The following is a 24,473-nucleotide window of genomic DNA, read 5'->3' as shown; positions in this document are numbered from 1 at the left end:
TCCTCACTGACACGAAGCTATCGGGGCTGACGGAGATCGAATGAATGCCGGAATTGACTGAGAAGGCTGCAAACTCTGGATGATCGCTCGGCGCCTGTCCGCAGATGCCAATCCTGCAACCCTTTTCACGAGCCACCTGGATGACTTGCGCAATCATTGATTATGGCCGCGGCCAGCTTCATGAGGGGACCCCAATCTGGATCTGTTGCCTTCGCTACCAAAATCGAACCAGGAACAAATTTGTCAAGGTTCTGTTTGTTTTCGATCAAGCAAAGTCGGCCAGAGATTGCCGCGTCTCCAATAGACAACCCTGACGCCAGAAGCCGGCCTTTTTTACTGACCTCGTATGTCTTGAACATCGCAGTATCGCGGTGCGATTGAACCGTTTCTGCCCGAGCCTGAACGATGAACAGTTCGTTTGTGAGGCCATCTTTGGCCCACTCTATGTCCATTGGAGTTCCATAGTGCTTCTCAACTGCACAACCCCATCTACTCAACTGGAGAATTTCCCGGTCTTCGAGTGTAAACGCAGTTTGCTCGGCTCTCGAGGTTGGTACGTTGCGTGTTGGCTCATCTCCTTCATTGTCGTAAACCATCTTCATTGACTTGTCGCCACGCTTTTTTCCTATGATTGGAACGAGATTTGTGTCATTCAATAGCGGTTTGAAGACTCGGTATTCGTCAGGGTTGACAGCGCCTTGTACTACATTCTCCCCCAGTCCCCAGGCTGCGTTGATGAGAACAGTCTTGTCGAAACCACTCTCAGTATCGATGGAGAACATGATACCAGATCCGCTAAGGTCAGAGCGAACCATACGCTGGATCCCAATAGAGAGCGCGATACGCAAGTGATCGAACCCTTTGCCCTGACGATATCCAATGGCACGATCTGTAAAAAGCGAGGAATAGCACCGCTTACAAGCGTCGAGAAGTGCATCCACGCCAGATATATTCAGATAAGACTCCTGTTGGCCGGCGAAACTTGCCTCGGGCAAGTCCTCTGCTGTCGCGCTTGATCGAACGGCGACGCTCAGGTTCTTGATCCCTGTTTTAGTCTCCATATCGCGATAGAAGTTCGTGATTTCATTCGCAATATTCGTGGGCCAGGTGCCTCGGAGGAACAGGTCACGAACGTCATGACCAGTGTCAGCAAGGGAGGCTTTTCCCGATTGCCATTCTGCGATCAACGAGGCCATCCTCTCTTGCATTCCATTTTCATTCACGTACTGCCAATAGGCTCGTGAAGTCGTTGCAAACCCTTTGGGTACGGCGATTCCTTCCTCCTCTAGAGTACCGATCATCTCCCCAATGGAGGCATTTTTGCCGCCAACTATACTGACATCCTGCCGTTTCAAATCCTCGAAGCGAATTACCAAACGCGCAGCATCGCCATCGCGGCTATTGCTTCCGATTTCCGGCATTGATGTATTCAAAGAGATAAACCTTGTGTCCACTATTATTAAACAGAGTCAGTAGATTAGAATTGAAAGCTGGGTTTCAATTTTGAATACCTAAAGATGAAGAAATGTTTGGAATCAGATTTTGAGGTCGGTCGATCGAATAGAAAGCTATTTCCTGTGTTGAAAAGATGCTTCCAGAATTATTAGGTCGGTCAAAACATATTCAATCAAGGTTAGATGCGCTGCGTCAGTGACCACAAGTTCTACTCCAAATACATAGAGGGTCACAAGTCCCAACGTCTGGGTTAGTCGGTTGGCCAGTCAGCCAAGCATGCCTCGGATGTTAGACCCGAGGGGACGAGCTTCTAAATAAGATAACGGAGCGGTATGCATCAAATGAGAATTGTTCATATGTACAGCGGTCCCCAGCAATGGCTACGAATCCGATCGTGTGAGACGGGAAAAGATAAGCTCTCCGATGAAGTATCCAACAAGCACAGCGAAAAAGAACCCAACATTCATAGTCATTACCGCAATCATCCTTCAAGATAGGATAGGTCAGAAAGGCTCACTGGGCATCCGTCTAGATGAATAGAAACAACTTACAATAGGTATGCAATTCCTTGGCTGATCGTGCGCAATGCCGCTCGAGGCAGATTCACAGAAACTCGCCATGCTCGAACGACACTTTCTTCCTTTGGTTTTTCTTGGCCCCCATTGATAAGAATCAGGTATTGTGAATTTTGCGCGACCCAAAAAGCGTCCAACTTGAACAGTGTCGCGACAAGCGCTCGCCAAATAATAGCGAGGAAGAAAAGAAAAAACCAGGTGCCTACGTAGCCAGCGGTGCTGGTTGGCATCCACGAACTGGAGAAAAGCATAGCGGAGAGATTGTTCGTATTGAAAGCCATGTTTGAGGTGTTTGACGACGGCGTCTTCATGTTTGAGGCGGTCGCGGTCCCCGCTGTCATATCCATGACAGGCAAAATCGAGAAAGGGATATTCAGGGAGCGATAGGTTTGAGAGTAATCATCCCTTGTTGCAGGAGGCGCTCAGGTAATATTGTCCCTGGTGGACGCGAAATAACTAAAGAAGGGAAGCCTGGAAAAGAGAGCAAGAAATGGAACATCATGGAGCTATTAGTTATTGCACGCCGTAATAGTATGGAGTCGGGCCGGCAGCGGAAGCGTAAGAAAAACTCACGCAAATGTGCTCAACGCTAAGCCGAAAACGGGAAAGAAAGAGAAGCTTGACAAGAGCCAATTCCGGTGATTCGACAGAAGCCGCGGGCCGAGTGGAGACATGTATAGTGGGGAGGGTAGTTGACTAGTTATCTCGAATAAATTAATAATCTTACACTCGTCCTGTTCTCTTCTGTCACTACCGTATTCCAGCCTTGGATTGTACATATCCGTCAAGATGGACATGGATACAGACATGTCTGGAGGCCCTGACCTCACGAACGCGGGCCTGAACATGTCGAATTATACGGTGGCCTCGGATTTCCTGGATGCACTTCTAGATGACTCGGTTTTGCAACAGTTTGATTATGCGATAGCTCGATCGTTTTGGTACGGGATTGTCATCGTGGTCGTGCTGGCGGGAATTGTCAATTGGGGTCGATGGGGACTGCTGAAGTTGAGGTCGGTGTCGTCTACGGGGGATCAGAGCTTGGCTACTAACGTAGATCTAGATTACGTGCCGCTGCAGCAAAGCATCCACGGCCTGCTACTCCTTCCAACTCAGTCGCATCACTTCTGGCTGGCTGTACTGCAGTGATTCGGGAAGTCGTCTATCGTCAGCTCACCCCCACAAACTCTTGGTTGCGGGTCCCGACATTCGGAGCAATCCTGCTCATCCTGGTGTATTTTGGATACGTCATGGGACTACAGTTCTACAACGTTGACTATCCTGGTGCTCAACACTGGCAGGCGCAGGGTCTCCGCGCAGGATGGCTCACAATCGCTCAATTCCCACTCATACTTCTCCTTGCTGGGAAGCGGAATTTAATTGGATACGCCGTGGGTGTATCCTATGAGCGACTGCACCTCTTGCACCGATGGGTAGCGCGAATTATGTTATTAACCGCTACCATACACGGCGGTGTTCAAGCCTACGGCTGGAAGAAGAATAAAGTTTTTAAGCTTGAGATCGATACAGATAGCTGTATCCCGACAGGTAGGATGTGATAATGAAGAAATAAGATGCTTGCGGGCTAACAATCATCAAGGATTCGCTACCTGGATTATCCTCCTTTGGTTGGTGTTCAGCGCAACGGCTCCTATCCGAAACTGGCGGTATGAGTTCTTCGTCATTCAACATATCATCACTTTCGTCGGCCTTGTTGTGGCCATTTTCTACCACTTACCCTCTACCGCCCTATCCTCCAGGATATACGCCTGGATTGGAATCGGCGTTTTTATTTTCGACCGCCTACTACGGACTCTTCTCTTTGCGTTTAACAACATGAAACCCGCAAAAGCAGTCATACTCGAGCTGCCTGGCGATGTCACAAAGATTCGGGTTAAATCGCCCCGAATCAAAAATTGGACACCTGGACAGCATGTGTTCTTATCGATTCCTGGATTGGGACTGGGTCAATCACATCCAGCCACCATTCTATCGATTCCCTCATCTCATGATAATGATCTTGTCTTTATCTTACGGGCTTGCCGAGGCTTTACTCGACGGTTACTACGCTCAGCTAAGACATCCTCCACAGACCTGTCCCAAACATCTCAAGACGAGGAACAAACGGTACAAACAGAAGGTCGACTGTATTCTATGATCGGCGGCCCGTATGGTGGGTCACACTCCGATTTCGCGGCGTTCGACACTGTTCTTCTCATTGCGGGATCAACCGGTGTCACGTTTACATTACCAATACTCCTCGATATTGCGCAGAGGTCTCGAGATCGGTCCCTTCCAGTCCGAAGAGTGGTATTCGTCTGGGTCATCAAGAAAACGTCCTGCAAAGAGTGGGTCGCGGACGAGTTACAACGAGCAACGGAAACCCTAAGCAGCGCTGGAATTGAAATCGAAGTTGAATTGTTCGTTACGTGCGATATCGAACCATCTGAAGTCTTTGAGAAAAAGGCAGGGTGTCAGTGCAGCGTTTCTGAAGGACCGTGTTGCTGCACTAGGATCCAGGATACTTCGGATGCGATTACCCCAAAGGAACAGGCGACAACAGATAGGCCATTGTCTTGCCCTTCTTCTACTCTCAGATCAGGTCGGCCTCAGCTTAAGCCCCTTCTCTGGGATATATTGGATCATGCCAAGGGGGAAACCGGTGTTGCAGTTTGTGGACCTCTGGCGTTAGTGAGCAGTGTCAGAAATACGGTCGCCACTGTCAGCGAACAACGCGGCTCCGACAAGGGAACTGGTGCTCAGGGGGTTTATCTACATGCCGAGAGCTTTTCTTGGTAATCTGAATTCATATTAATGACATGAACACTAAAATTTCACCGTTGGGCAGGACTAAATAAACAAGGCAGGATCCAAACAACAACTAATTTGGTAACCATGTGGCATACCGTAACAATCTCTGATGTCCTTTGTTGAAAAAAGATTTTCATGCCCAACGAATGAACTTGTGATGTCCCATTCATCCGAGTAACTAACTCCGACTGATATAGAGTTGCCCAAGAGAATTTGGATCGAAATCCGTCATGTCTACTTCTGCCGTCTGACAGTCCGGGTTTTGTCTGTAGGTTCATTCTGGCTGCTGCTCCCGATGCTGCTGGGATGATACTCTCGCCAATACCGAAAGTGTTGCTTTGCGCCACAAACCCGAATAGGCCAAAAAGGAACCGTGACATGGTCGATGACTGAAGCTCTTTGCGACCAATCTGAGAAGCCGAGATCATTGAACCGAAGAAGAGTAGTGAACTTCGACATCGTAATTATAGACATGCCGATAGTATCTTTCCCTTATTGAATAGCTGTGGCTACAGCAAACCTCAAAGTGTTAGGGCCCGTCTGTTATGTACAAGCCCAGATGAGAGCCAATCAAAAGATTATTACCAACAAGGGGAAAGTAGGGGAAAGTAAAAATATGTGCAAGCCCCAAAATGACGGCACTTTATGAGACATCTAGTTCACTCGCCCGTTTTCCTGGGTACTGTTCACGAAACCGTCGCCACAGCAAAAATCCGAACATTGTAAAAACTGTCAGAGGCACTGCGAATGCCAGGTAAAGCCACCAGAGATGGGAGACGACAAACAAAGGCTCGCTATTATCGGTCGAAGTATCTAAAGCGATCAGGTTCGTCCCAAAAAGACTACATACAAAAGTGGCTGGGAGATAGAGCAGCGTCATCCCTGCAATGATCTTCATAGACACGCTATCTTTGCGGGCATCTTGGGCAATTTTCGCGCTTTCCGTGGCAATCTTGAGATTAATTGTGCTGTCATGACCTGTGATCAGATTATACAAAAGTGTAACAAAATTGTTGGTTCTTCTTTGTAAATTCATAATCCGGCGATGACGGTCGTCGCACAAATCATGCAGCATAAGCAGATCGTCACGGACCCTCTGATCCGTTGTGTGGTCAAGATCTGTTCCATGAAGCTCGGCCAGTCGTCCAAGGCGCTCGTGATCTCGGAGAAGGTGGTTAATGTTCGATGCGTCGCGTTGATTGTTGTGCTCTAAGGTTATCAAGTTCCGCGACATCTTATGTAGCAGCTGAATATACCTTGAGAAGCGCTCCGAACCTGTCACTTCAAAAATTGATCCTTGATGGAGTTGTGTCTCGATCCATAGCAACCATTTGATCAAATTTTCCAGCTCGGCATTTCGGGAAGAAAGGATATAGAACATGACCACTGAGTGAAGGATTAGAGGGTGTAAGGGCTCTTCTTGCTTAAAATTACCCGGCAGCTCCTCAACCCGTGAGCGTTCTTGGGAGGACCCCTTGAACCTCTCGCCAATTGCGTGAATTAGATCACGTAAATCACCTTTGGACTTCGGTAGAATATATAGAGTGTGCCCGGTTAGGAAATCATAGCGGAAATAGATAGGCTCGTATTGGTGACGAAGCTTCATGTCGGTCGGTCCACTAGAGCTAACACTAGAGCTACTTTCCAAGGGGCTAGTGTTGTTCGCCGTATATGACAGATTCTCGCTAATATTGTAGCAAATTTCGGTGGGCTTGTCAGTGGCTGAGATATTTTTGCACATCCTGGTGTAGAACTCACCGAGACATAGGTGTCCATTAATATCTACGCATCGTCCATGGTAGCTAGAGAGCAATGGGGAAGACAAAAGAGCGACATCTTCAAGGTCTACGCCCCAAAATATCTTGAATAGCTTCTGGACCTCCCACTGGTCCCCCGGAAATGTGCCTTGTTCGCTCAATAACCTTGGTCTTATAAGTGTCAAGCATAGCAGCAAAGGGGACCTAACATACATTACACTAATCAACCCAGTCCTTTTAATCTCCAGTGGCGCTTCTGACTGTAAACGACGCTCAAAATCATGGGCATCTATGTTATATTAGCTTCGATCGCATTAGATCTGAGGCATGGTACCTTGATCTAGGATCACCATCGAGGCATCGCGATTTAGACAAGCCGAATGAAGTCCGGACTGTCCCTGACACAGGAAGAGGGCGTTTTCTAACACGGATGTATAGAAGCTTGGCATATTGTGCTTAGGGGACCGTCATCCAAATCGTTCTCGAACCTGAATTTTCCAATGCTATGTGTAACTAGAAACACGGCCGTAGGAATAAGAGCTGGGATTAAAAGAAGGCATGGAAGAATTCGAACATGCTGTGGCGGGAGCGGGGATGCGGGGATGCAGGGCGATCGGCGTTCTGCAGTTGTGATTGTTCGCTGGGCGCCTCGGATTGGGGGGCTTCGCCGGTTGTAACAGGTGCTTCAGTGTTGATCTCTCCGTTATCATGCCACCAAACACAGAAATCGCCTCAACATCCACGATGGCCTTATACAAGATTCCAAGAACGCGACAGTGAGAGAGACGCTTGTCCTTCTTGCAAAGGATCATGTTGTATCCCAAGGCCATTTGGCTGGCCGTTTTTGATTTCGACTGCGATGTCTTCATCTGGCTTAATTATATACGGAATGTCGACGCATAAGCCTCCCTAGAAGCGAATGACAGCGAGATGATCATCTATCAACTATGGGCTAACTCTTCATCGGTTTGAACCCGACTTCTTAGTTCAACCCACTCATTGTTCATACCGTCATGATCCATGCCCCATATTCTTTGATCAGCAACATCGTAACCGTGATCAGACGGCTTTGAAAAGGCACTAGTCGCAATTATAGGCGATTCACTTCTAGGCCCTCCCCCATACTGGCTGAGAGCTCCTGCGAGACCATCGCCACTCGAATCTTGTTCTCCAGGACTGGATTTGTCTCTTGCGTCTTCGTCATCTTCTGGTGTTCCCTCACGACAGGCCCAGGCGTCGACAAAGCGAAGAACCTCTCTCGGCCACCAGCGCTTCATAAGCATGAGCCGGAAAGGAACTAGGGCGATGATGAGAACTGGGAATGCTGGTGCTCCTCGCGTCAATGTAAGAATAAAGATCAAAACTGTAACTCCGACCTGAAGAAGAGTGTAAAGGTGGATTGGAAGGTAGGATGGTGTGCCCTCCGCAGAATCATCGGAGGCGCTTTTCTTGCGAAGAGATGCCGGTAGTGGTGGAAGTTCCGATGGTGGCGTAAGGAGGTAGAATGTGCGATACAAGATCGGACTAGGCGGAAACGTTAGTCTCCAAATCCGCAGGGATAACAATGGTACGTACTTCACCGACAAACTCTGTTCCCCCATGAAGAGGAAAAGTCCTGCCAGGACACTGGTTGGTGTCAAGCCAAGAACTTTCATGAACGGAGGACTGAGAAACAGCATGATCGCTGCAGCGTGGAGAAAAGATGACCAACGCTGCTCGTAAACACGCTGGACTTCATGCGTATGAATTTTTTCCTCGCCATCAACAATGATGCTTACTTCCTCCTTTTCCGCGTGCATCAAAGACTCCGAATGAAGGGGAGCCTGCGGTAGAAGACCGTTGGCTGGTGGGATACCGAGAATTCCACAAAGAGCGGTGGTTGTTCCTAGCAAAATGATGTCCCAAGCAAATCCTCCTGGTTTGCGAGTCCCATACCGGTCGATGGTGCAGATGATGGAGCTGACTTCATGGTCGAAAAAGAACAGCATCGTGATGATCAGCCCTGGAACAATAGCAGCAAAGACCCATTGCACGGGCAGTTTCCAGAATTCGACGAGAAAAATATTCCGGTTCGGTGAAGTTGGTCGGAATGAGCTGGATACTGGCAGTGTCATCTTATCCAGGTGCGCGAGTTCGCCTATGTGAGGCAACCCAATGAATAAGATTATTGAGATCGCGGCAGCATACTCTTTCAGCCCGACTCTAACATAGCGATGGAAGAGAGGGCGCCAGCTCTCAGCAGTTGAAAGGAAGATGGCAAGAAGCATGGTTCCAGAGGCGCCGATCACGGCGTAGAGGAAAGCTGCGAAGGAAAGAGTTGCGTGCGCTCTCTGAAGCTCCTGGATAGCCTTGTGAAAATAAATGATAGAATTCAGCAACGAAAAGACCTCAGTTGCGAATGTCGTCACATAGCGCATGGTCCAGTCGTGGGCATTGATGATGGCTAAGAGATAGTGAAGCCAAGCAGAATGGATCAACGCCCAAGCCATGAATGACAGGAAATCGATCTAACAGGCGATGGTCATCAGCATTTCTGGAATTAAATATTATTCAAGAATTACCTTGAAAGATTCGACGCATAGTGAGTATATGTTCTCTGCCAAGACACTGAACGGCCCCGTCACCCCAAGGATGGTGAGAGGCTGGATCGAGAAGCTGGTCTCACGGAGGTTAATCACTTGCTGGCGGAAATGACTTCGAAACAAAACACTCACAGTGAAAAGATAATTCCGTTGAGTCCAGTGCTGAAGACAACTTCAATTGTCCCCCAGCTCTGGCCCGTCAGGACATACAAGTCACTTGCAAAGGTGATTCCCGGCAGGAGATTAGTAAAGAAGACATAGATCGCGCTGGCGAAAACCAATTGATTGAACACAGTCCAGTCTGAGACGTATCGCCGGCGTAGATTCAGAATATCTTGCTTCAGTAGCCGGAATGGACGAAGCGGTCCCCCAGCAGCCACGGAGCCTCGCAAGACGCGAAATGGCTTTGGCGTATGCTTCGACGGTGTAATGATGGAGTGAGCGTCGGGGTCTTGCACATGATCCTCCGAGTCAAGATCTTCAAGTTCACTTCTTTCAGTTAGTCTCCGTCGTCGAGCGGGTGATCTCCGTCGAACGGAAGAAATGCGCGTTGATGGTGGCCGAAAAGCCGATACTAGCGGCATGATCTAGATTATCGATTGGTCCAAAGTCACTCAAACAGAGCAATGTTGTAGCCAGCGGGTAACCCCAACCCTTATACAAGCGTCTGGACAGTCAGGAACACAAATTGACTATTTCCAACCAATGGCATGTATCTTGAAGTGCACATGTGCAAGTTCCTGTCGTTCGTTATGATAAGCTCCGAAGTCACATGTTCTCACCGCCTTGGGTTCCGCCTGATTCCCGGCGGCAATTTCCAGCTCTTTTTCAGTCTTCTTCACTTCGCGTGTCGAGTTGCAGCCGACTGAGGTAGACGGCTGGCCAATACATAGATCAACAATGACCTACCTTCTCTCTGGCTATATACCCTTTTAACCACTGCATACCGGCGATGGCGGCCAAGTTCATCCCGCGCCAGGTCTTCCCTCATTATGGATCGATCCCCAGGTCCTACTTTTTGGGGCACCATCGCGCGGGCTTGACCAAAATGAAAAGCATGCTCTCGTCGATTGATTATGTTATCGAGTGCCGCGATTACCGCGCGCCCATCACTTCAGTCAATCCCATGTTTGAAGAAGCCTTGGGCAACAAGCGACGCTTGGTTGTCTATACCAAACGAGATCTTGGCAGCATGCCCAAGTCGTCTGCACGGAATCAGGTAGGTGACAGCCAGTAAATGCCTGGCATAGCTTTTGAGACTGACTATTCCCGTTTCTAGATTGAGAAAAAACTCCAGAGGTTCGATACGAAGTCCGCCACCTTCTTTGTCAGCTCGTCTTCCCGTCCGGACGTCAGCAACATCCTCAAACATCTCCGGGACGATGCTGAAGGTCCCGATAAACTCGTTGGGTGCCGCGTCCTGGTGGTTGGAATGCCAAATGTCGGCAAGTCGACGCTTATCAACAACCTGCGCAACCAAGGTGTCGGCAAGGCCAAGGCCGTGAGAACTGGCGGGCAACCGGGTATCACTCGCAAGATAGCTACTCCGGTCAAGATCATCGAGCGAGAGCATGGGTCGCATGTTTATGTCGTGGACACGCCAGGTGTGTTCATGCCTTATGTGCCAGACGCGGAGAACATGCTCAAACTCGCGCTCTGTAACTGTGTCAAGGATTCCGTGATATCGCCGGTCACCCTTGCAGATTACTTGTTATATCAAATCAACCTGCATGATACGCAAGCGTACAAACGGTGGTCTGAACCGACGAACGAGGTAGTGCCGCTGCTTGATACGTTTGCGCGCCAGACGGGACTTCTGGGGAAAGGCGGCGTTCCCATTCTGGATTCGGCGGCCATGCATTTTATTCAGAAGTGGCGTGCGGGCGAGCTGGGTCGATTTATCTTTGATGATTTGGAGGCAGAGAAACGGCGCTTGGAGGACCCCTCACAGCCAGTCCGTCTCAGCATGACCCAGGCACTCAAGGCTGGACGAGGATCCCGCAAGAATTCCTCCGATACGGACGCAAATGATACCCCTTGATATTGTATACATATGGAAATGATATTTTGCGAAAATTTGTAAAACACCAAGAAATCAGCCATGACAATGCTGGAGGTAGAATTATTTTGCACAAGCACCGGAACGCCAGAACAGAAATCGCAGGCAGGTTTCAAGTGATCTTGTCCAGCAGTCGTCGTCGCCTCCGATCCACAAGCTCTTCTTGCACTTCCTCGAGCGTGGGAAGCCGCCATTCCACGCCATCACCAGCGTCACCGGGCAACGACTCCCATCCATCCTCGACGTCATCGTCACCCTGACCACGCAGGTGCTCCACAGCTTCCTTCTCCTTCTGCCTCTCGTACAGCAATAGAGTTCCATCCTCCTCGTCCAGTCCATAGCCAAAGTAATTCGCATCGACCTTCTTAGTCGCAATATCACCACCCCTTCCGGGCGCCGCATCCTCTTCCTCGGGCGGCCGTTTGCCCCGAACAGCAGCCTCAAACATTTCCTTAACACCAGGCAACTCCCTCGCCCGACCAAAGTATCGATAACCCTTGCCACCGCCGGGGATCTCACGCCCCTCGTCATCGTACACTCGACCCGTTCCGCGCATGTAGTTGGGCCCGCCCAGATTCCGAATCTGCATCTCCCATGCCCATTTCTCACGCATGAGCTTGTTGATCTCGTCGTTGAGGTCGCGGATCTGGTAGTCGCTCAGACTCTGCTCTTGGATGCGCGATACCTTGCGGGACACTTCGCGGAGGACCTGCCCGCGCCACCGCTCGCACATGGCGACGTTGTCGACTGTCTGGATGGCTTTCGGGCGCCGAGTGCGACTGATGTCGATGATGCCCATATCCGCAGCTTGTTGCGCCCGGAAGCGGAACAGCATGGACTGCGCTTTTTCGCTGTTACGAGCCTATTTTTTGACCCGGGTTGGGTTTTTCGTTAGCCAGGGGAGCTCAGGCAATGGGATAACACCCGAGTAAAATTGGCGAAGCTTACCATAGTGAAGAAATGGCCGTGTCGGCGCTGAACGAGGTTGGGGGAGTGAGCAGTGAAGAACGAGAACTCGTCCTGGGACTGGTCGTAGCCGCAAAGTTATTCACGTGACCGCTGACTACAAGCGGCTATAATAACTAACTAACTAGGCACATGAGGTGATATATTCTGGCCCGTACTTGGGGCGAGCATTTTTGAAGATTCTCAAAAATGTCCAAGTTACAGTATCACCTTTTGCTTAACTCACGGAGGCGGCTCTAGTAACCATTTGGAGTTGAACGAACATCCCTTGTTCTCCACGCAAGTCTTTTAATTTTGCCATACCGCGTCTTTCCGTTCTTTGCCTGCTTGGGCGAATAACCACAACGCAGTGCTCTTTATTGTACCTCAAGTCAGTCAAACCCGTCTTGCCGATCCGCGTTGAGGTGAAACAAGAAAGAGACAGTGGCCATCACGAGACTTCCTTTCCTAATTGGGGAGACTACTTTCGAGGGGAACCAATCAACGTCGCCTCTTCCAAAATTCGTGGTCGTGAACTACGTTGCACATGTCTAAAACTCTATCAGGGCGTTAGACAACAGAGCTTCAATCACATATCCACACCATTCAGAGAGACCCTTAGCAGGACTGACGTCCGGATTTCTTCTGCCCGAGCCATGAGTTCATCCACATCCCAGTTTGCCCAGGTCAATTTGTTCCTCAAAAATGCAGCTTCATCCGACGCAAGCCACACAACAAAGTGTCCAGGCAACTCCGCTGCAAGGTGTGTTAGCATGGCTACGCAACCCATCGGTCTGCCAGATGGCTTGGAAAAATAAACAAAGGGTCTCACCTGTGTCTGGCCCGACGGGGATGTTCGGGTTGATCTCAGTGCCAACGATGCCTGGATGGAAGCTCGCGACGTGAATGTCCGGGTGCTCGAAAGCATAGTAGTCGACCATCTTCAGTGCCGCTCCCTTCGTGGCCGCGTAGCTCCACACTCCTGGCACTTCCGGGAGAGGGGCCCAGTGATTGATGCCAGATGCCGTGTGCAGGAACTTTGCGCCAGGGGCCGCCAACGGGGTAAACGCGTGCAGGGCGTGGAAAGTGCCCATGGTGTTGATCTCGAAACTTCGGCGGAACTCTGCCTCTGGGTAGCCAATTACCGGTGCCTCTTTCGGAAGCATGCCTGCGTTGCTGACGAAGATGTCAATGTTGCTGCCGACCTTATTCACGATTGCACCCAAAGCCGCATTAATAGACGCGACGTCGGTGATATCGCCTGTCTGCAAGACAACCTGAGTCGATGGGTTGACTTCTGTGATCGCCTGCCCTGCAGTCTGGAGGCGATCGATCCTGCGCCCGACAATGGAAACCGATTTGGCACCGGCCTGGGCGAAGGCGATGGCGGCCGCCTTTCCGATGCCTGTGCCGCCGCCCGTGATGACGACGTTTTTCCCAGCTGCCGAAAGCTCCGGGCGGGTGGGTGAGATGGCCGGGTAAGTATCATTGTGCCAGGTCTTGGTGAATGACACGAAACTTTTCATAGGAGGGGACGCCATAATGAGTATTAGATGTGCAGCGGAACAGTGAGCAGGGAGACTCTCTAGAAGATGGCCACCCCTCTGCGTGGCTGGTCACTTCTTTATATAAGTACGCTGAATGATTGATTGCTAAGATATTCGTTGCCCGTCAGCACGAGCCGTTCGTCGGTGCAAAATTGCTCGCGTTTCAAGAACAGGTTTACTAACTAAGAGCGCAGTTTCTTGACCAGCCTGAAGAAACCCAGCTACGTTATCATTGGTCAGAGATCCACAGACAGTTTGTAAAGACATTTCCGTGGCGTTTCGAAGCAAAGGTAAGGAGTGGGGGATGCTTTATCTGGAAAGAGCAAGTATTGGCAAGGTCTTTCAGTGCTTACAAATGCTGCACATCCACTTATAGTTAAGTGTAAGTAGTTCTGGTAGTCGATGTACCAAGAAAGAAAAGGGTCAATCTATCACTGAGTTTATTTGTGCTATGAGGGATGATCGACGTAGGAATAAGGCACGCTAGTAGAGTGGGGATGGATGTGGCACTATTCTTTATGTGGAAAGAGCAAGTCTTGACAATGTCCTTCATTGCTTACAAATGTCGCATACCTCTTCGGTTCAGCTCCAAGGTTCGTCCTGCAACGTCTGGTCGGCTTTAGGTTTACATGGCTCTGCATCTCGTCAACTCATGGTGGAATTCTTAGTGGCCCTCATTCAGACGCTGAACTACAACCATGATGTCCGGCAAAAGAAGTGAATTTCAGTTCATCCATACATCCCAACCCGGGGTCCCCGGGGTAGCTTCGGCTGAAAAGCAACGACTAGTTCACTCGCATGCAGCCCGGGCGGCACATGCCAAGGCGAGGCGACAGAGGCTCGTTGAGTACCGTGCCATCAAAACTAGAAGTGGCTCGGAAGACGAAAGGCAGCCATTCTCCACAGCGGCCGCCGAAACAGCGATAGCCGTCATCCCAAGCCCGCTGGGCTTCCTGGGGTCTGACCGGAGAGACCCCTTCGCAAGTTTTGCCAGGCGCCTCAATCCGATCGAAGATTTTCTCCTAGACTACTGTAAGTAGGGCTCTCTCACGTTAGGATAAGTCGATATGTCTCGCAAGTCCGCTACTTCTCACGGGCGTCCCAAGAAGCAGATTTTCGGTGACTAACCTAGCACAGACATGGCAAATGTTGTACCGTGTTCAAATTTGCAACGCTGCCAGATTAGCCATCCGGAAAGTCGTACACAGCACCTAAACAAACAGTTCATACAACTTGCCGCTACCAATGCTAGCTCTCTGAATGGTCTCTTTCTTGTGACATGCCGCCATCTGTCGCAATGTCTACCGCACAAGGGGCCATACTTTATTCAACTCGCCCTTCAGTACAAAATTGCTTGTGCGAGGTCACTAATGGAGGCCATATCGTCTTCAGGGATGCGCTCTCCGATTAGCGATTCGACCCTTGTATTAGCCCTATTCCTAGCACATGACGACGTAATTACGACCGCATCCCTTGCCTTACTTAACATACCGCTAACAAAACATAGATCCTGATTGGCGATGGCCCTTCGACTAAGATACATGTACAGGGCGCAATCCAGATGGCGAGGCATAACAGCGCATTACAGAAGACGGACCTTAAAACATTTCCTTATGACCTCATTCAGAGAGACATGTAGACACTACCCTTATGCAACCCGTTACACCACTTCACAGGCTACTCATAAATTATGGAACCATACGTTATAGGTCGTTCAAAAGGCACATGTATCATATAGAAAGCAGCAGCCATCAAAGTAGCGACCCATTTCAGTTCTTGGAATTATCAAAGGGATGGAACGTTAGCGCTATAAGTGGATGACGGTCGATAAGGTCAGTGTTCGAATTTATCTGAAGTGCGCTAGGGCGACGGCGATCCAATCGCTTCAATCCGTGCTAGATATTTCTCTATAAAACTTGCTAAAGGTGCGTCGATCCCAATACTGCAAGCCCAAAACGGAATCGGGTACCATAACTAACCACCCCTTCATGGATATCGAGCGGGCTAGAAGATTCTAAGCTCAGCTCATCCCGAGCTGAGGTCCGCTTATCATACGGAAAATGTAAGTAGGGAGCTCTAGTAGGATTGTCTCACTTCTATGTACTCCACGACTATAGACTCTTATCTAACAATACTGTGAAGAACTTGCGGCTGAAGCTGCAGATTCCCCGTATGATATAGGCTTTGCGGTAGCTATACATGCTTCGAGAAAATGTTCCTTCGTCTAGCGATGGTGGAGGGCTTCATCGACCCATAGCCCTTCAAACAGCTTGCGATCGAAGACTTCTATCTTCGAATATTAGCGGACTAGGTAACTAATAACAATAATAGCTTCCAGGGTGCATAAATCTTGTTCAGGATTCAACGAGCTTTATTATAAATCTATTATAAGGTAGGTTCACTATAGTCTACTCTAAATATTGAGACTCGCTACCGTATGCTCTCAAGTATTAGTGATCTAAGCCCGAAGCCCCCAAGTCCATATTCTAATTCATAAAGAGGTTGTTTGTATTGTAATGAGAACACTGCCCGGCGAAGGCAAGTTGCAGATGAAACCGTCTCCGTTCACGCGTATGGAGAATTACCTAACGGGAAAGATCATTACGAGCTATGGGTTATATCAGGTCAATAATGAACAACAGCCACTACCAAACACATTCCCATTGAGACATAAAATCGCTTCGCCGCAAAATCAAAATTTAGCATTACAACATTTGGCCAATCAAGCACCTATGAACAGCGGCCACTAGACAAAAACAACCATCCAGTGCAACATATACGCCTTGCCATCATCGAATTCCATGACTGCCATTCGTGTCCAACGATCATTATCCTCTAAGTTCATGTAAACTTAGAGGAACCCCTTGGTATTACTCGGTTTCCGCTGGGGCAGCTCATTGTAGGCGCCGCTTCCACGACGACTGCCCACATCACTGAGAGCAGCCAGAGGCGCACGGCTAACAGTGCTGCCCCTCTCAACACGCAGTGCTTTCCATCCCTCCAGTTCACGTTCCAAGCGGAGTGCCTTTTCACGCTCTTCGCGCAGCTCTCGCTCAGCACGGCGGGCCTGCAATTGCGTCTCTGAATCGCTGTGCTGCAGCTCTTCGATGTTCCGAAGGAGCCGTTCAATCTTGTCTCGAGCCTTGTTGACATCGTCGTTGAGCTGGGCGTTGATCTTCTCGCGTCTGTCAATCTGCGACTGTAGGTCCTTAACTGTGCGATCGACGTTGCGAAGAGAGCGCTGCTCTGAGCTGTGCTTGTTCTCCTGTTCCTCGAGGTGGGTCTCCAACTGTAGTAGAAGTCGTGTTAACATTCATCATCACCCAACGTAGAAAGGAATGGGATCTTACCTCCTTGATCCGTTTGTGTAGGAAGCGAACATCCTGACTACCGGATGAGTAGCTCTTGGTTTCGAGGTCGACGCAACGCAGCTGCGCCTCCTTCAGGTTCTTCTCTAGAGCAGCCTTCTCCTTGAAGAGCTGTGCGTTGGTCTCTCGTTCGGCAGTGACTTCTTTCTGCATCTCGGTCGCGAGAGCATCGGCACGACGCATCTTGCCAACGGCAGCAGCAGAAACATCCTCCTGCTGAGCGAGGCGAGACTTGAGCTCAAGCAACTCACGGTCCATGCTGGCAGCATTGCGCATGGAAGGGCTTTCGCCCTTGGCAAGATCCTGAAGACGTTCACCAGCCTCGGCCAGCCGGCCCTCCAGCATCTTCTTGTCTTTGAGAAGCAAGTCGCGCTCCGCGGTAGTATCATCGACGGTGGTGCGGAGTGTTCGCACTTGTGACAGCAATGACACGACCTTGCTTTGGGCCTCACTGTGGGCCTTGACCGCCTCCTCATGTGAAGTGGTGACGTCCTGCAAGGCAATCTCCATACGGGACTTCTCCTTGGCCCAGGTCGAGCTGTTGAGCACTTCGTTGTCCCACTTGTTTCGAAGGTCCTCGAGCTCCTCACGCAGACGACTGTTTTCGCCGCGAACGTTGAGCAGGCGCTCGCGCTCCACTTCGAGTTCGTGGTTGATTGTCGAGAACTCTCGCTGGTATTTCTTTCTGGTCTGTTCCATCGATGTCTCCTTATCCTCGATATCAATGGCGCGCTGGTTCCGGTAATCTTCCAGCTCATTCTGGAGGCGTTGTTTGGCCTGCAGGGCGCCCTGAAGCTCGGCAGCTTGGTCTTCCATCCGGGCCTCCAGGGACTGCGTTTGTTGTTGTAAGTACTCGATCTGAGCATCCATGTCTTTGCGTTCTGCCATGACCTGCGCGTAAGTCTCCTCGGCCTCTTTGCTTTGGGACTTGGCGAATTGCTCAGCGCGAGAGGCCTTGAGCACTGCGACTTCGGCCTGCTCAAGTTTGCTGAAGTACTGGTCGGCACGACTCTTGTACAAGGTCATGCTGGACTCCAGATCTGCCGACCTGGATGTCTCGGCGTCCAGACGAATCTGCAGGTCCGAAAATTCCTGAAGAAGCTGATTGCGGCTGATGGAGTCTTGTTCTCTCGCTGACTGGAGTTCTTGGGCCTCGGACCGGGCGTCGCGCAGTTCAACCTCCAATGCCGCCTTGGCGCGCTTGAGCTTCTCGTAGTGTGTCTTCGCCTCGCCAAACTCGGACATGGTATCGTTGTGGACCTTGAGCAGGGACCGCCGGGAGTGCTCCTGAGAGTTGATCAAGTCGTACAGTTCCTCGTGGGACTTGGCCTGAACATCACGGAGGGAGAGTTCTCCAGACCGAATGCTACGCTCCAGGGCCGACACCTTCTTGGCAGAGTCATCGAGTTGGTCGTGGAGACGCCCATTTTCTCGCTCCAGAAGATGCACACGGCGAATAGAGGGGCTTTCATCCTGCCAGATATCCCTCATCGGTGTCGAGCTTTCCAGCTGACTCTGGAGGTGCCTGTTCTGCATCTCAGTCATCTGAAGCTTATTCTGGAGCTCTTCAATCTCGGCTGCCGTATCCATCCGCTTCTGGTATCCCACGGTGTCAACCGTTCGGTCTGACCGGCCAGAGTCATTAACCCCTTCGTAGACATTGTACCGTCGGTTGGGCGTGCTAGGGTTAGAGAACCTCTTCAGGGCATTTTCAGAATTCTTGCGGAAGTGGCTTGGGGTGCGGTTGTTGGCAACTTCGTTCTGGTCAATCTCTTCAAGGAGAGCACGCTTCGACGACGAATAGCGTGCATCGAGCTCATTCATTTCGTCAGAGTGACGGCGGCGCATCTCTGAGAGCTGGCTCTCGGCCCTTGAGTACTTCTCTTCCATCACTTGGAGTTTGTTCTGCACTGTTTCAAGAACCTGTGCCATGTCGACCTGCTTAGAAAGGTGTGGCTTGACGGCTTCCCATGATTTGGTGGATTCTTCGGTAGCTTCAGGTTCGAAAACCTTATGCAGGAGGATGAGCTGGCGGTGCAGGTCCTCAATCTCCCTGTTTGCCCTGTCGAGAGTGCCCTGAAGTTGTCGCGTGTTTGCCTGAGCCTGGCCACGCAGCTGCCGTTCATTCTCAAGGTTGCGGTTTGCCTCTGCGAGCTGAATGTTGGCAGTGGAAGCAGCTTTTTCGGCGTTACGGCTCGTCTTGCGCTCGCGGTTGACCTCGTGGTTGAGATCTTCCAAGGTCAAGGACAACTTCTCCTTTTGTTTCTCAAGAGACGTAATAGAGAGCTGCGAGTCTCCAAGCTGCCGGCTGAGCTTCTTGTTCTCTTCGTCCAGCTTGGCCTTCTCTTTTTGGAGGTTTGTCAGACGCATTTTGTTGTTATCGCTGGCCTTGGAGTTGGACCGAGCAAGATCGAGATTCTTTTGCTGAATCTTGGTGAGGAGAGATCGGTTATCATTTTCGGACGCTGTCAGTCTGCCCTTCAGAGTCACAAGCTCTCTTTCAAGACGTTCCTTGTGTTGATCATTGCGGAAGCGGAAGTTGTCTGATTCCGAAATGAGCTGCGTCAATTCCTGGACCTGGACTGACAACTGGGACCGCTCCTCTTCAACCTCGTCAAGTTGGTTTGACTTGCTCTCAAGGTCTCGACGTAGGCTAGCAATGCGCTCGTCAGCTTGCTTCATGGTCTTGCGCTCGATCTCGACCTCTGCATTCAACCGGGAGCTCTCAACATCGGTGAATCGATCACGGAGTTTGATCAACTCCCCTTGCAAGTCTTTGCGGGCTTGCTCGGCATGAACACGAGCCTCTGTTGCGCGGCGGAGGGAATCTTGTTGGATGTACATCTCCTTCTCAATTTCGATCTTGGAATCGTTAAGATCGTTGTACTTGTCGGTCAATTGAGCCAAATTGTGCTCTGCTAGCATCTGTACATCGTCCCTTGACTGGCGTTCACGGCTGAGGTCTGCTTGTGCTTTGAAGAGCTGGTCCTTGAGATCTTTAACTTGCTGTTCCAGCAGCTTTCTGCTCTCGCCGGCCTCGGCATCTTCGGTTCGCTTCTCTTCCAATAGTCGTTTGACATCTGCAGCCTCGCGCTGAAGCTGTGCCTTTTCCGATCGCATGGCATCAGACTCAGCTTGCACTTCGCGGAGGCGTCTCTGCATATTGTCATGACGCGTCGAAAGAGATGTCTTTTCAGAGTGGAGACTCTTGCGTTCATCCTCATGCTTCTTCACATCGTTACGAAGAACTGCCAAGTCACTTTCTTTGCGCCGCAGAAGATCCTCATAGCCGGTGGAAGTGGAGGAGAGTTCGGAAAGTTGTTGACGGACAGAGCGATTCTCATCTAGAAGCTCTTTGATCTGCTTCTTGGACTTATCAAGATCCTTGGTTGTATTGGCAAGTTTGACATCGAGGTCTTGATCCGTTTTGAGCAGTCTAGCCTCCAAGTCCTGAAGCTTGCGGTCCTTCAAATTCAAATGGCTCTGGAGCATTTTGATTTCCCGGTCAAGTTCCTGGATTTTACCATTCTTGCCAGTGAATTGGCCTTCGGTGTCTGTAAGCTTTTGGTCGAGCTCGTCCAGCCGGGATTGCAAATCGTTTTTGCTGGACTCCAATTGCTGAATGATCTGCCCGGCTTGCTCAAGTTGTGTGATCCGGAGCTGAAGCTGCTCTTCGGTTTTCTTCTTCGCCTCAACCAGTTCGTCCAGTTGCTCTTCTAGACTTTCTTGGTCTGCAATGGCGCCTGCCAGCTTCTCTGTGAGTTCGCCTTCCCGAATCTGCAATCGCTTGAAGATTTCCTCCTTGTCCAAGGCGAGAGCCCGCTCGCTTTCTAGGGTTTGCTGGATCTTGTGGATTTCCAACTCAGTTCGGCGTCGCTCCTCATCAAGCTTCTGGCGATCAGCGAGATCCTGTTTCATCTTCACCTCCAGCTCTTGGATTTTGTCGTCCCGTCTCTTGACTTCCTTTGCTGTCCGTGTATCGCCCAGGAGTGGCTTCATGCGGGAGAAGAGTTGCCACCAAGGGCTTCCCTTGAGCGCAAGGTAGGCATGGAAATTCTGCTGGATAATCCTTGTTGCCTCTGCACGATACAGCCGCTTGTTCGAAATCCGGCGCTGCACGAAGCCTCTGGCGTGGCACTGGAAGCGGGTCATGATACTCCGGATGAGCTGATCGCGTTTCTCCTCCAGGTCCGCCAGAACTCCAGCTCTGAAGAAAACCTTAGTTCGACCAACCCGGTACCAGGCTCGGTCCATTCCAAGCTTTTCGAGCATAATCTTAGCTGCGCTCTGGCCTTCCAGATAACCCTTTGGCATGTTTTGACAAAGAACTTCGTACCGTTGTCGGAATTCGGCGAATGGCAGACGGTTGGGGAAACCTGTGCGGGCAATCCGGATCCCCTCGAGGACACCATTGCACCGGAGTTGATCTAGCACCAACGGAGCATGTAGCATTTTCGGGCGCTTCTTGTGGTTTGGCAGTATACAACGCACGAAATGGGGATGTGTTGAATGCAGCTGTGACATGAGACTGGACAGTTGCTCCTTGTGTCGTTGAGCCACTGTGCGGAAAAGGCCCTTTTTGACGCGATTACGGGGGTAGTCGCCGCCGTCTTCATCGGGCTCTGCACAATCAGAAAAGAGATTGGCGACATGCCTCTCTTTCGAAGCTGCGAGAAGACGGGTAATGTTGTCGTTCAAGGGATCTTTGTTCTTTTCCAGCCAATCCTGCGTGTTGTATTCCACTTCCGCGGCGTAATGGGTCAAGACGAATCCTTGGTTGAGACGAGAGGCGCGATATTTGCGAGACTTCCGGTCCCACAAAGAGTGGAGCTTTTCGGTGAATGACTTGTCTGTGGCCTTGGGCATCACGCTGTCCTCGTCAAGGCAGGAAAATATACCAATCGGATTGGTCAATTCGATCAAGTCGATTGTGGGTTGGAGATCTTTTCCAAAGTCGATGAACTGCCACTCAATTTGCTCCCGAGCATATTCTTCTTGCTCCAGAACAAACATGTGGTGGTTGAAGAATTGCTGTAACTTCTCGTTCGTGTAGTTGATGCACAGCTGTTCAAAACTATTGTTGTCGAAAATCTCAAAGCCGGCAATATCCAGAACACCAATGAAATAGTTCTCGTCGGCTGCCATGGCACGGCCAAGCTGATTGTTGATTCGAGAGACCAAATTTCCAAAACCACGCTCGTAGATTCCCTTGGACAACGCATCGAGAGCCAGGCGGCATTGCTCGGGTGTCTGAACCTTCTCCACCCATTCTCGACCCGCTTTGACTTTAGGGTGAAGTAAGCCTTTCACAAAATCTTCGGAAGATATGCCCAGTAGCTGGCAGGCCTTTTCCACGCTGGAGTATCCATCAGGCCCAAGTGCAGCTTGGTCTGCGCGTACGCTCTCCTTCCCAATAGACACGTTCCCTAAATGGAGAACGGCAGCAATTGTGCGGAGAATGCATAGCTGGTCATTGTCGGAAAAGTTCATGACATGGAAGGCTTCGATCAATGAGTTCCATTCATCCCGGTCAGAAACGCCAACAATCGAGTCGTTGCCTTCTCTCGTGTAGGCAAAGTCCTCGATTTGAAGGTCCGACAGGAGAAGGTCATCGCGCGTTTTGCGGTCTGCACCTTGCAGAAGCTGATAGAAAACGTGATAGTTTCTCTCGTTCGGGTTCGGCTTCACCACGCGCGATTTCTCGAGAAGATACCAATCAATCCATGCACCAGAAATCTGACCTGATCGGGAGAACTCAATCCGGATAAATTTACCGAAGCGAGACGAGTTGTGGTTCCTGACGGTCTGAGCGTTTCCGAAGGCCTCAAGGATGGGGTTGGCGCGCAGAATCTGTTGTGAGAGGGAAGAGAACTGTTTCGTCCCTGACCGGCCATACGGAGTATCTGAAGTCGCGACCGCCGCCAGATACTGAATGACCTTTTTCGTATTCTCGGTTTTACCGGCTCCGGATTCACCACTACATCCCCAGATGAGATCAGTTCCCACGGACCATCCGTTGGTGGGTGGCAGTACTCACGTCACGAGAATGCTTTGGTTCTCGCCTTCTTCGACCAAATTTCGAAACGCTTCATCTGCCATGGCAAAAATGTGTGGTCTGGTCTCTTCTCTGCCACGGCCTTTGTACATCTTCACGTACTCATTGGTGTAGATTGGCAGGGGACAGTATGGATTTATCGTCACCAAGAACAGGCCCGAATATGTCTGTCGGCCAACAAAGTCAGTACATTAGTCTAATAGCCGTATGGAGAATGCACGCACGTAGATCAAATCCGACTGGTATCTGGTATGCAGGTTATGGACCACAGAGGCCTCGTTCAGATGCGTGAGTTCGGCCATATCATCTGCCTTGTCAAATTTGGCGGGATTGACCTTGTCGGTTTGGTCCGCATCGACTTCTCGTTGCTGCTAGGGGTGTCAGCCGCCAGGTGGGGAAACACGCTGGGGGACAGCTCGGTCACATACCTGGCCGTCATCGCTCTGCACCAACAGTCGCCCGCCTTCCATTTCTTCTAGTACCAGTCCCCGCACGAACGCCTTTTCGGGATCCCGGAGCCATACGTATTTGCTGCCGGAAAAGTCATTGTCGCCCTCAAGTCCTCGAATTTGGTCCGCTCCTCGTCGCAGCTCTTCAGATTTAATAAAAGTTGGGGCGAAAGTCCCCGATGCGGCATTGAGCTTTGCTGAATTAGACCTTTCCCGGCTTCCTAGACCCGACGATCGCGTCGGAGATGTATGTGAGACCGATGCATTGCGCAAATGTCCTTTTGTTGACTCGTGTCCACCCGACGGCGTGATGATGGCAGACTGGGGTCGCGTAGGTTTTGGCTGAGTCGCAGGCGAGGGGGAAGACCGAGCAAATGGATTGGCACGCTTGGGGCTGCCATTTAGTTGAGAGGGAAGCATGGCGAGGACAGATCAATGGGACATCCTTAGGCCATGCCAGTCAGTCGCATCGCCCAAATTGTTCCGAGATCCAGATGGAGAGGGGAGAGGAGGGGGAGAAAGAGAAGTCAGGAGTGATTGCAAACAGGGTTAAATAAATGGGGGTGAATCAAGAATCCCAAGCAGTATCCCAGACCAACGTAATAATCAGTCTGTTGCAGTGGGTGAGGGTGAGTGCGTGTTTGTTTACTCTGCGTTCCTCGGGCTCCCGCCGATCGCCAATGGCCCGTGCGCCCCTCGTCATATCACGTGCCCGGCGCTTGTCTCTTTTTTACCCGCTGAGATTCGTCTTGTCGTTCACCAATCAATCACCCACTCACACCACACTCTCTCCCCCCGCGCTTGCCGTTGTCTCCTTCTCTCCCTACTGTGTTCCATGGTCGTCCACAGAGATACCCTCATCAAGCATGA

At 50.6% G+C, this 24,473-nt stretch overlaps 10 protein-coding genes across 10 annotated transcripts; 3 read left to right on the top strand and 7 right to left on the bottom strand.

Moving 5' to 3' along the window:
* Positions 1–125: 125 nt before the first annotated feature.
* On the bottom strand, positions 126–1,421 carry N7474_001723 (Phosphoenolpyruvate synthase; the record flags this gene model as incomplete). The annotated part of the gene is made up of 1 exon (XM_057193138.1): positions 126–1,421. One exon carries the CDS (start codon positions 1,419–1,421, stop codon positions 126–128), a length of 1,296 nt encoding a protein of 431 aa, XP_057058091.1.
* A 1,398-nt stretch (positions 1,422–2,819) lies between these two features.
* N7474_001722 (ferric reductase family protein) lies at positions 2,820–4,829 on the top strand (the record flags this gene model as incomplete). Its single annotated transcript, XM_057193137.1, has 3 exons — positions 2,820–3,043; positions 3,094–3,578; positions 3,631–4,829. The coding sequence occupies 3 exons, from the start codon at positions 2,820–2,822 to the stop codon at positions 4,827–4,829; spliced, it is 1,908 nt and encodes a 635-aa protein (XP_057058090.1).
* A 655-nt stretch (positions 4,830–5,484) lies between these two features.
* On the bottom strand, positions 5,485–6,582 carry N7474_001721 (uncharacterized protein; the record flags this gene model as incomplete). The annotated part of the gene is made up of 1 exon (XM_057193136.1): positions 5,485–6,582. The coding sequence occupies one exon, from the start codon at positions 6,580–6,582 to the stop codon at positions 5,485–5,487; it is 1,098 nt and encodes a 365-aa protein (XP_057058089.1).
* Positions 6,583–7,539: 957 nt separating this feature from the next.
* On the bottom strand, positions 7,540–9,087 carry N7474_001720 (uncharacterized protein; the record flags this gene model as incomplete). The annotated part of the gene is made up of 1 exon (XM_057193135.1): positions 7,540–9,087. The coding sequence occupies one exon, from the start codon at positions 9,085–9,087 to the stop codon at positions 7,540–7,542; it is 1,548 nt and encodes a 515-aa protein (XP_057058088.1).
* Positions 9,088–9,308: 221 nt separating this feature from the next.
* Positions 9,309–10,171, bottom strand: N7474_001719 (uncharacterized protein; the record flags this gene model as incomplete). The annotated part of the gene is made up of 2 exons (XM_057193134.1): positions 9,309–9,669; positions 10,128–10,171. 2 exons carry the CDS (start codon positions 10,169–10,171, stop codon positions 9,309–9,311), a joined length of 405 nt encoding a protein of 134 aa, XP_057058087.1.
* N7474_001718 (putative GTPase MTG1) lies at positions 10,133–11,221 on the top strand (the record flags this gene model as incomplete). Its single annotated transcript, XM_057193133.1, has 2 exons — positions 10,133–10,399; positions 10,460–11,221. 2 exons carry the CDS (start codon positions 10,133–10,135, stop codon positions 11,219–11,221), a joined length of 1,029 nt encoding a protein of 342 aa, XP_057058086.1.
* Positions 11,222–11,351: 130 nt separating this feature from the next.
* N7474_001717 (pre-mRNA-splicing factor ISY1) lies at positions 11,352–12,074 on the bottom strand (the record flags this gene model as incomplete). Its single annotated transcript, XM_057193132.1, has 1 exon — positions 11,352–12,074. The coding sequence occupies one exon, from the start codon at positions 12,072–12,074 to the stop codon at positions 11,352–11,354; it is 723 nt and encodes a 240-aa protein (XP_057058085.1).
* An 823-nt stretch (positions 12,075–12,897) lies between these two features.
* N7474_001716 (SDR family NAD(P)-dependent oxidoreductase) lies at positions 12,898–13,725 on the bottom strand (the record flags this gene model as incomplete). The annotated part of the gene is made up of 1 exon (XM_057193131.1): positions 12,898–13,725. The coding sequence occupies one exon, from the start codon at positions 13,723–13,725 to the stop codon at positions 12,898–12,900; it is 828 nt and encodes a 275-aa protein (XP_057058084.1).
* A 704-nt stretch (positions 13,726–14,429) lies between these two features.
* N7474_001715 (transcriptional regulator family TF) lies at positions 14,430–15,370 on the top strand (the record flags this gene model as incomplete). The annotated part of the gene is made up of 3 exons (XM_057193130.1): positions 14,430–14,763; positions 14,869–15,185; positions 15,239–15,370. The coding sequence occupies 3 exons, from the start codon at positions 14,430–14,432 to the stop codon at positions 15,368–15,370; spliced, it is 783 nt and encodes a 260-aa protein (XP_057058083.1).
* Positions 15,371–16,582: 1,212 nt separating this feature from the next.
* On the bottom strand, positions 16,583–24,023 carry N7474_001714 (type II myosin; the record flags this gene model as incomplete). The annotated part of the gene is made up of 5 exons (XM_057193129.1): positions 16,583–17,014; positions 17,082–23,076; positions 23,137–23,321; positions 23,379–23,522; positions 23,583–24,023. 5 exons carry the CDS (start codon positions 24,021–24,023, stop codon positions 16,583–16,585), a joined length of 7,197 nt encoding a protein of 2,398 aa, XP_057058082.1.
* Positions 24,024–24,473: the final 450 nt, after the last annotated feature.

The sequence above is a fragment of the Penicillium riverlandense genome (genome assembly GCF_028828495.1).
Source record: "Penicillium riverlandense strain IBT 135883 chromosome Unknown utg000001l_segment0_segment0, whole genome shotgun sequence".
NCBI classification, from domain to species: Eukaryota; Fungi; Ascomycota; class Eurotiomycetes; order Eurotiales; family Aspergillaceae; genus Penicillium; species Penicillium riverlandense.
The sequence above is the reverse complement of the archived record's forward strand: the minus strand, read 5'-3'. Positions and strand labels throughout refer to the sequence as shown.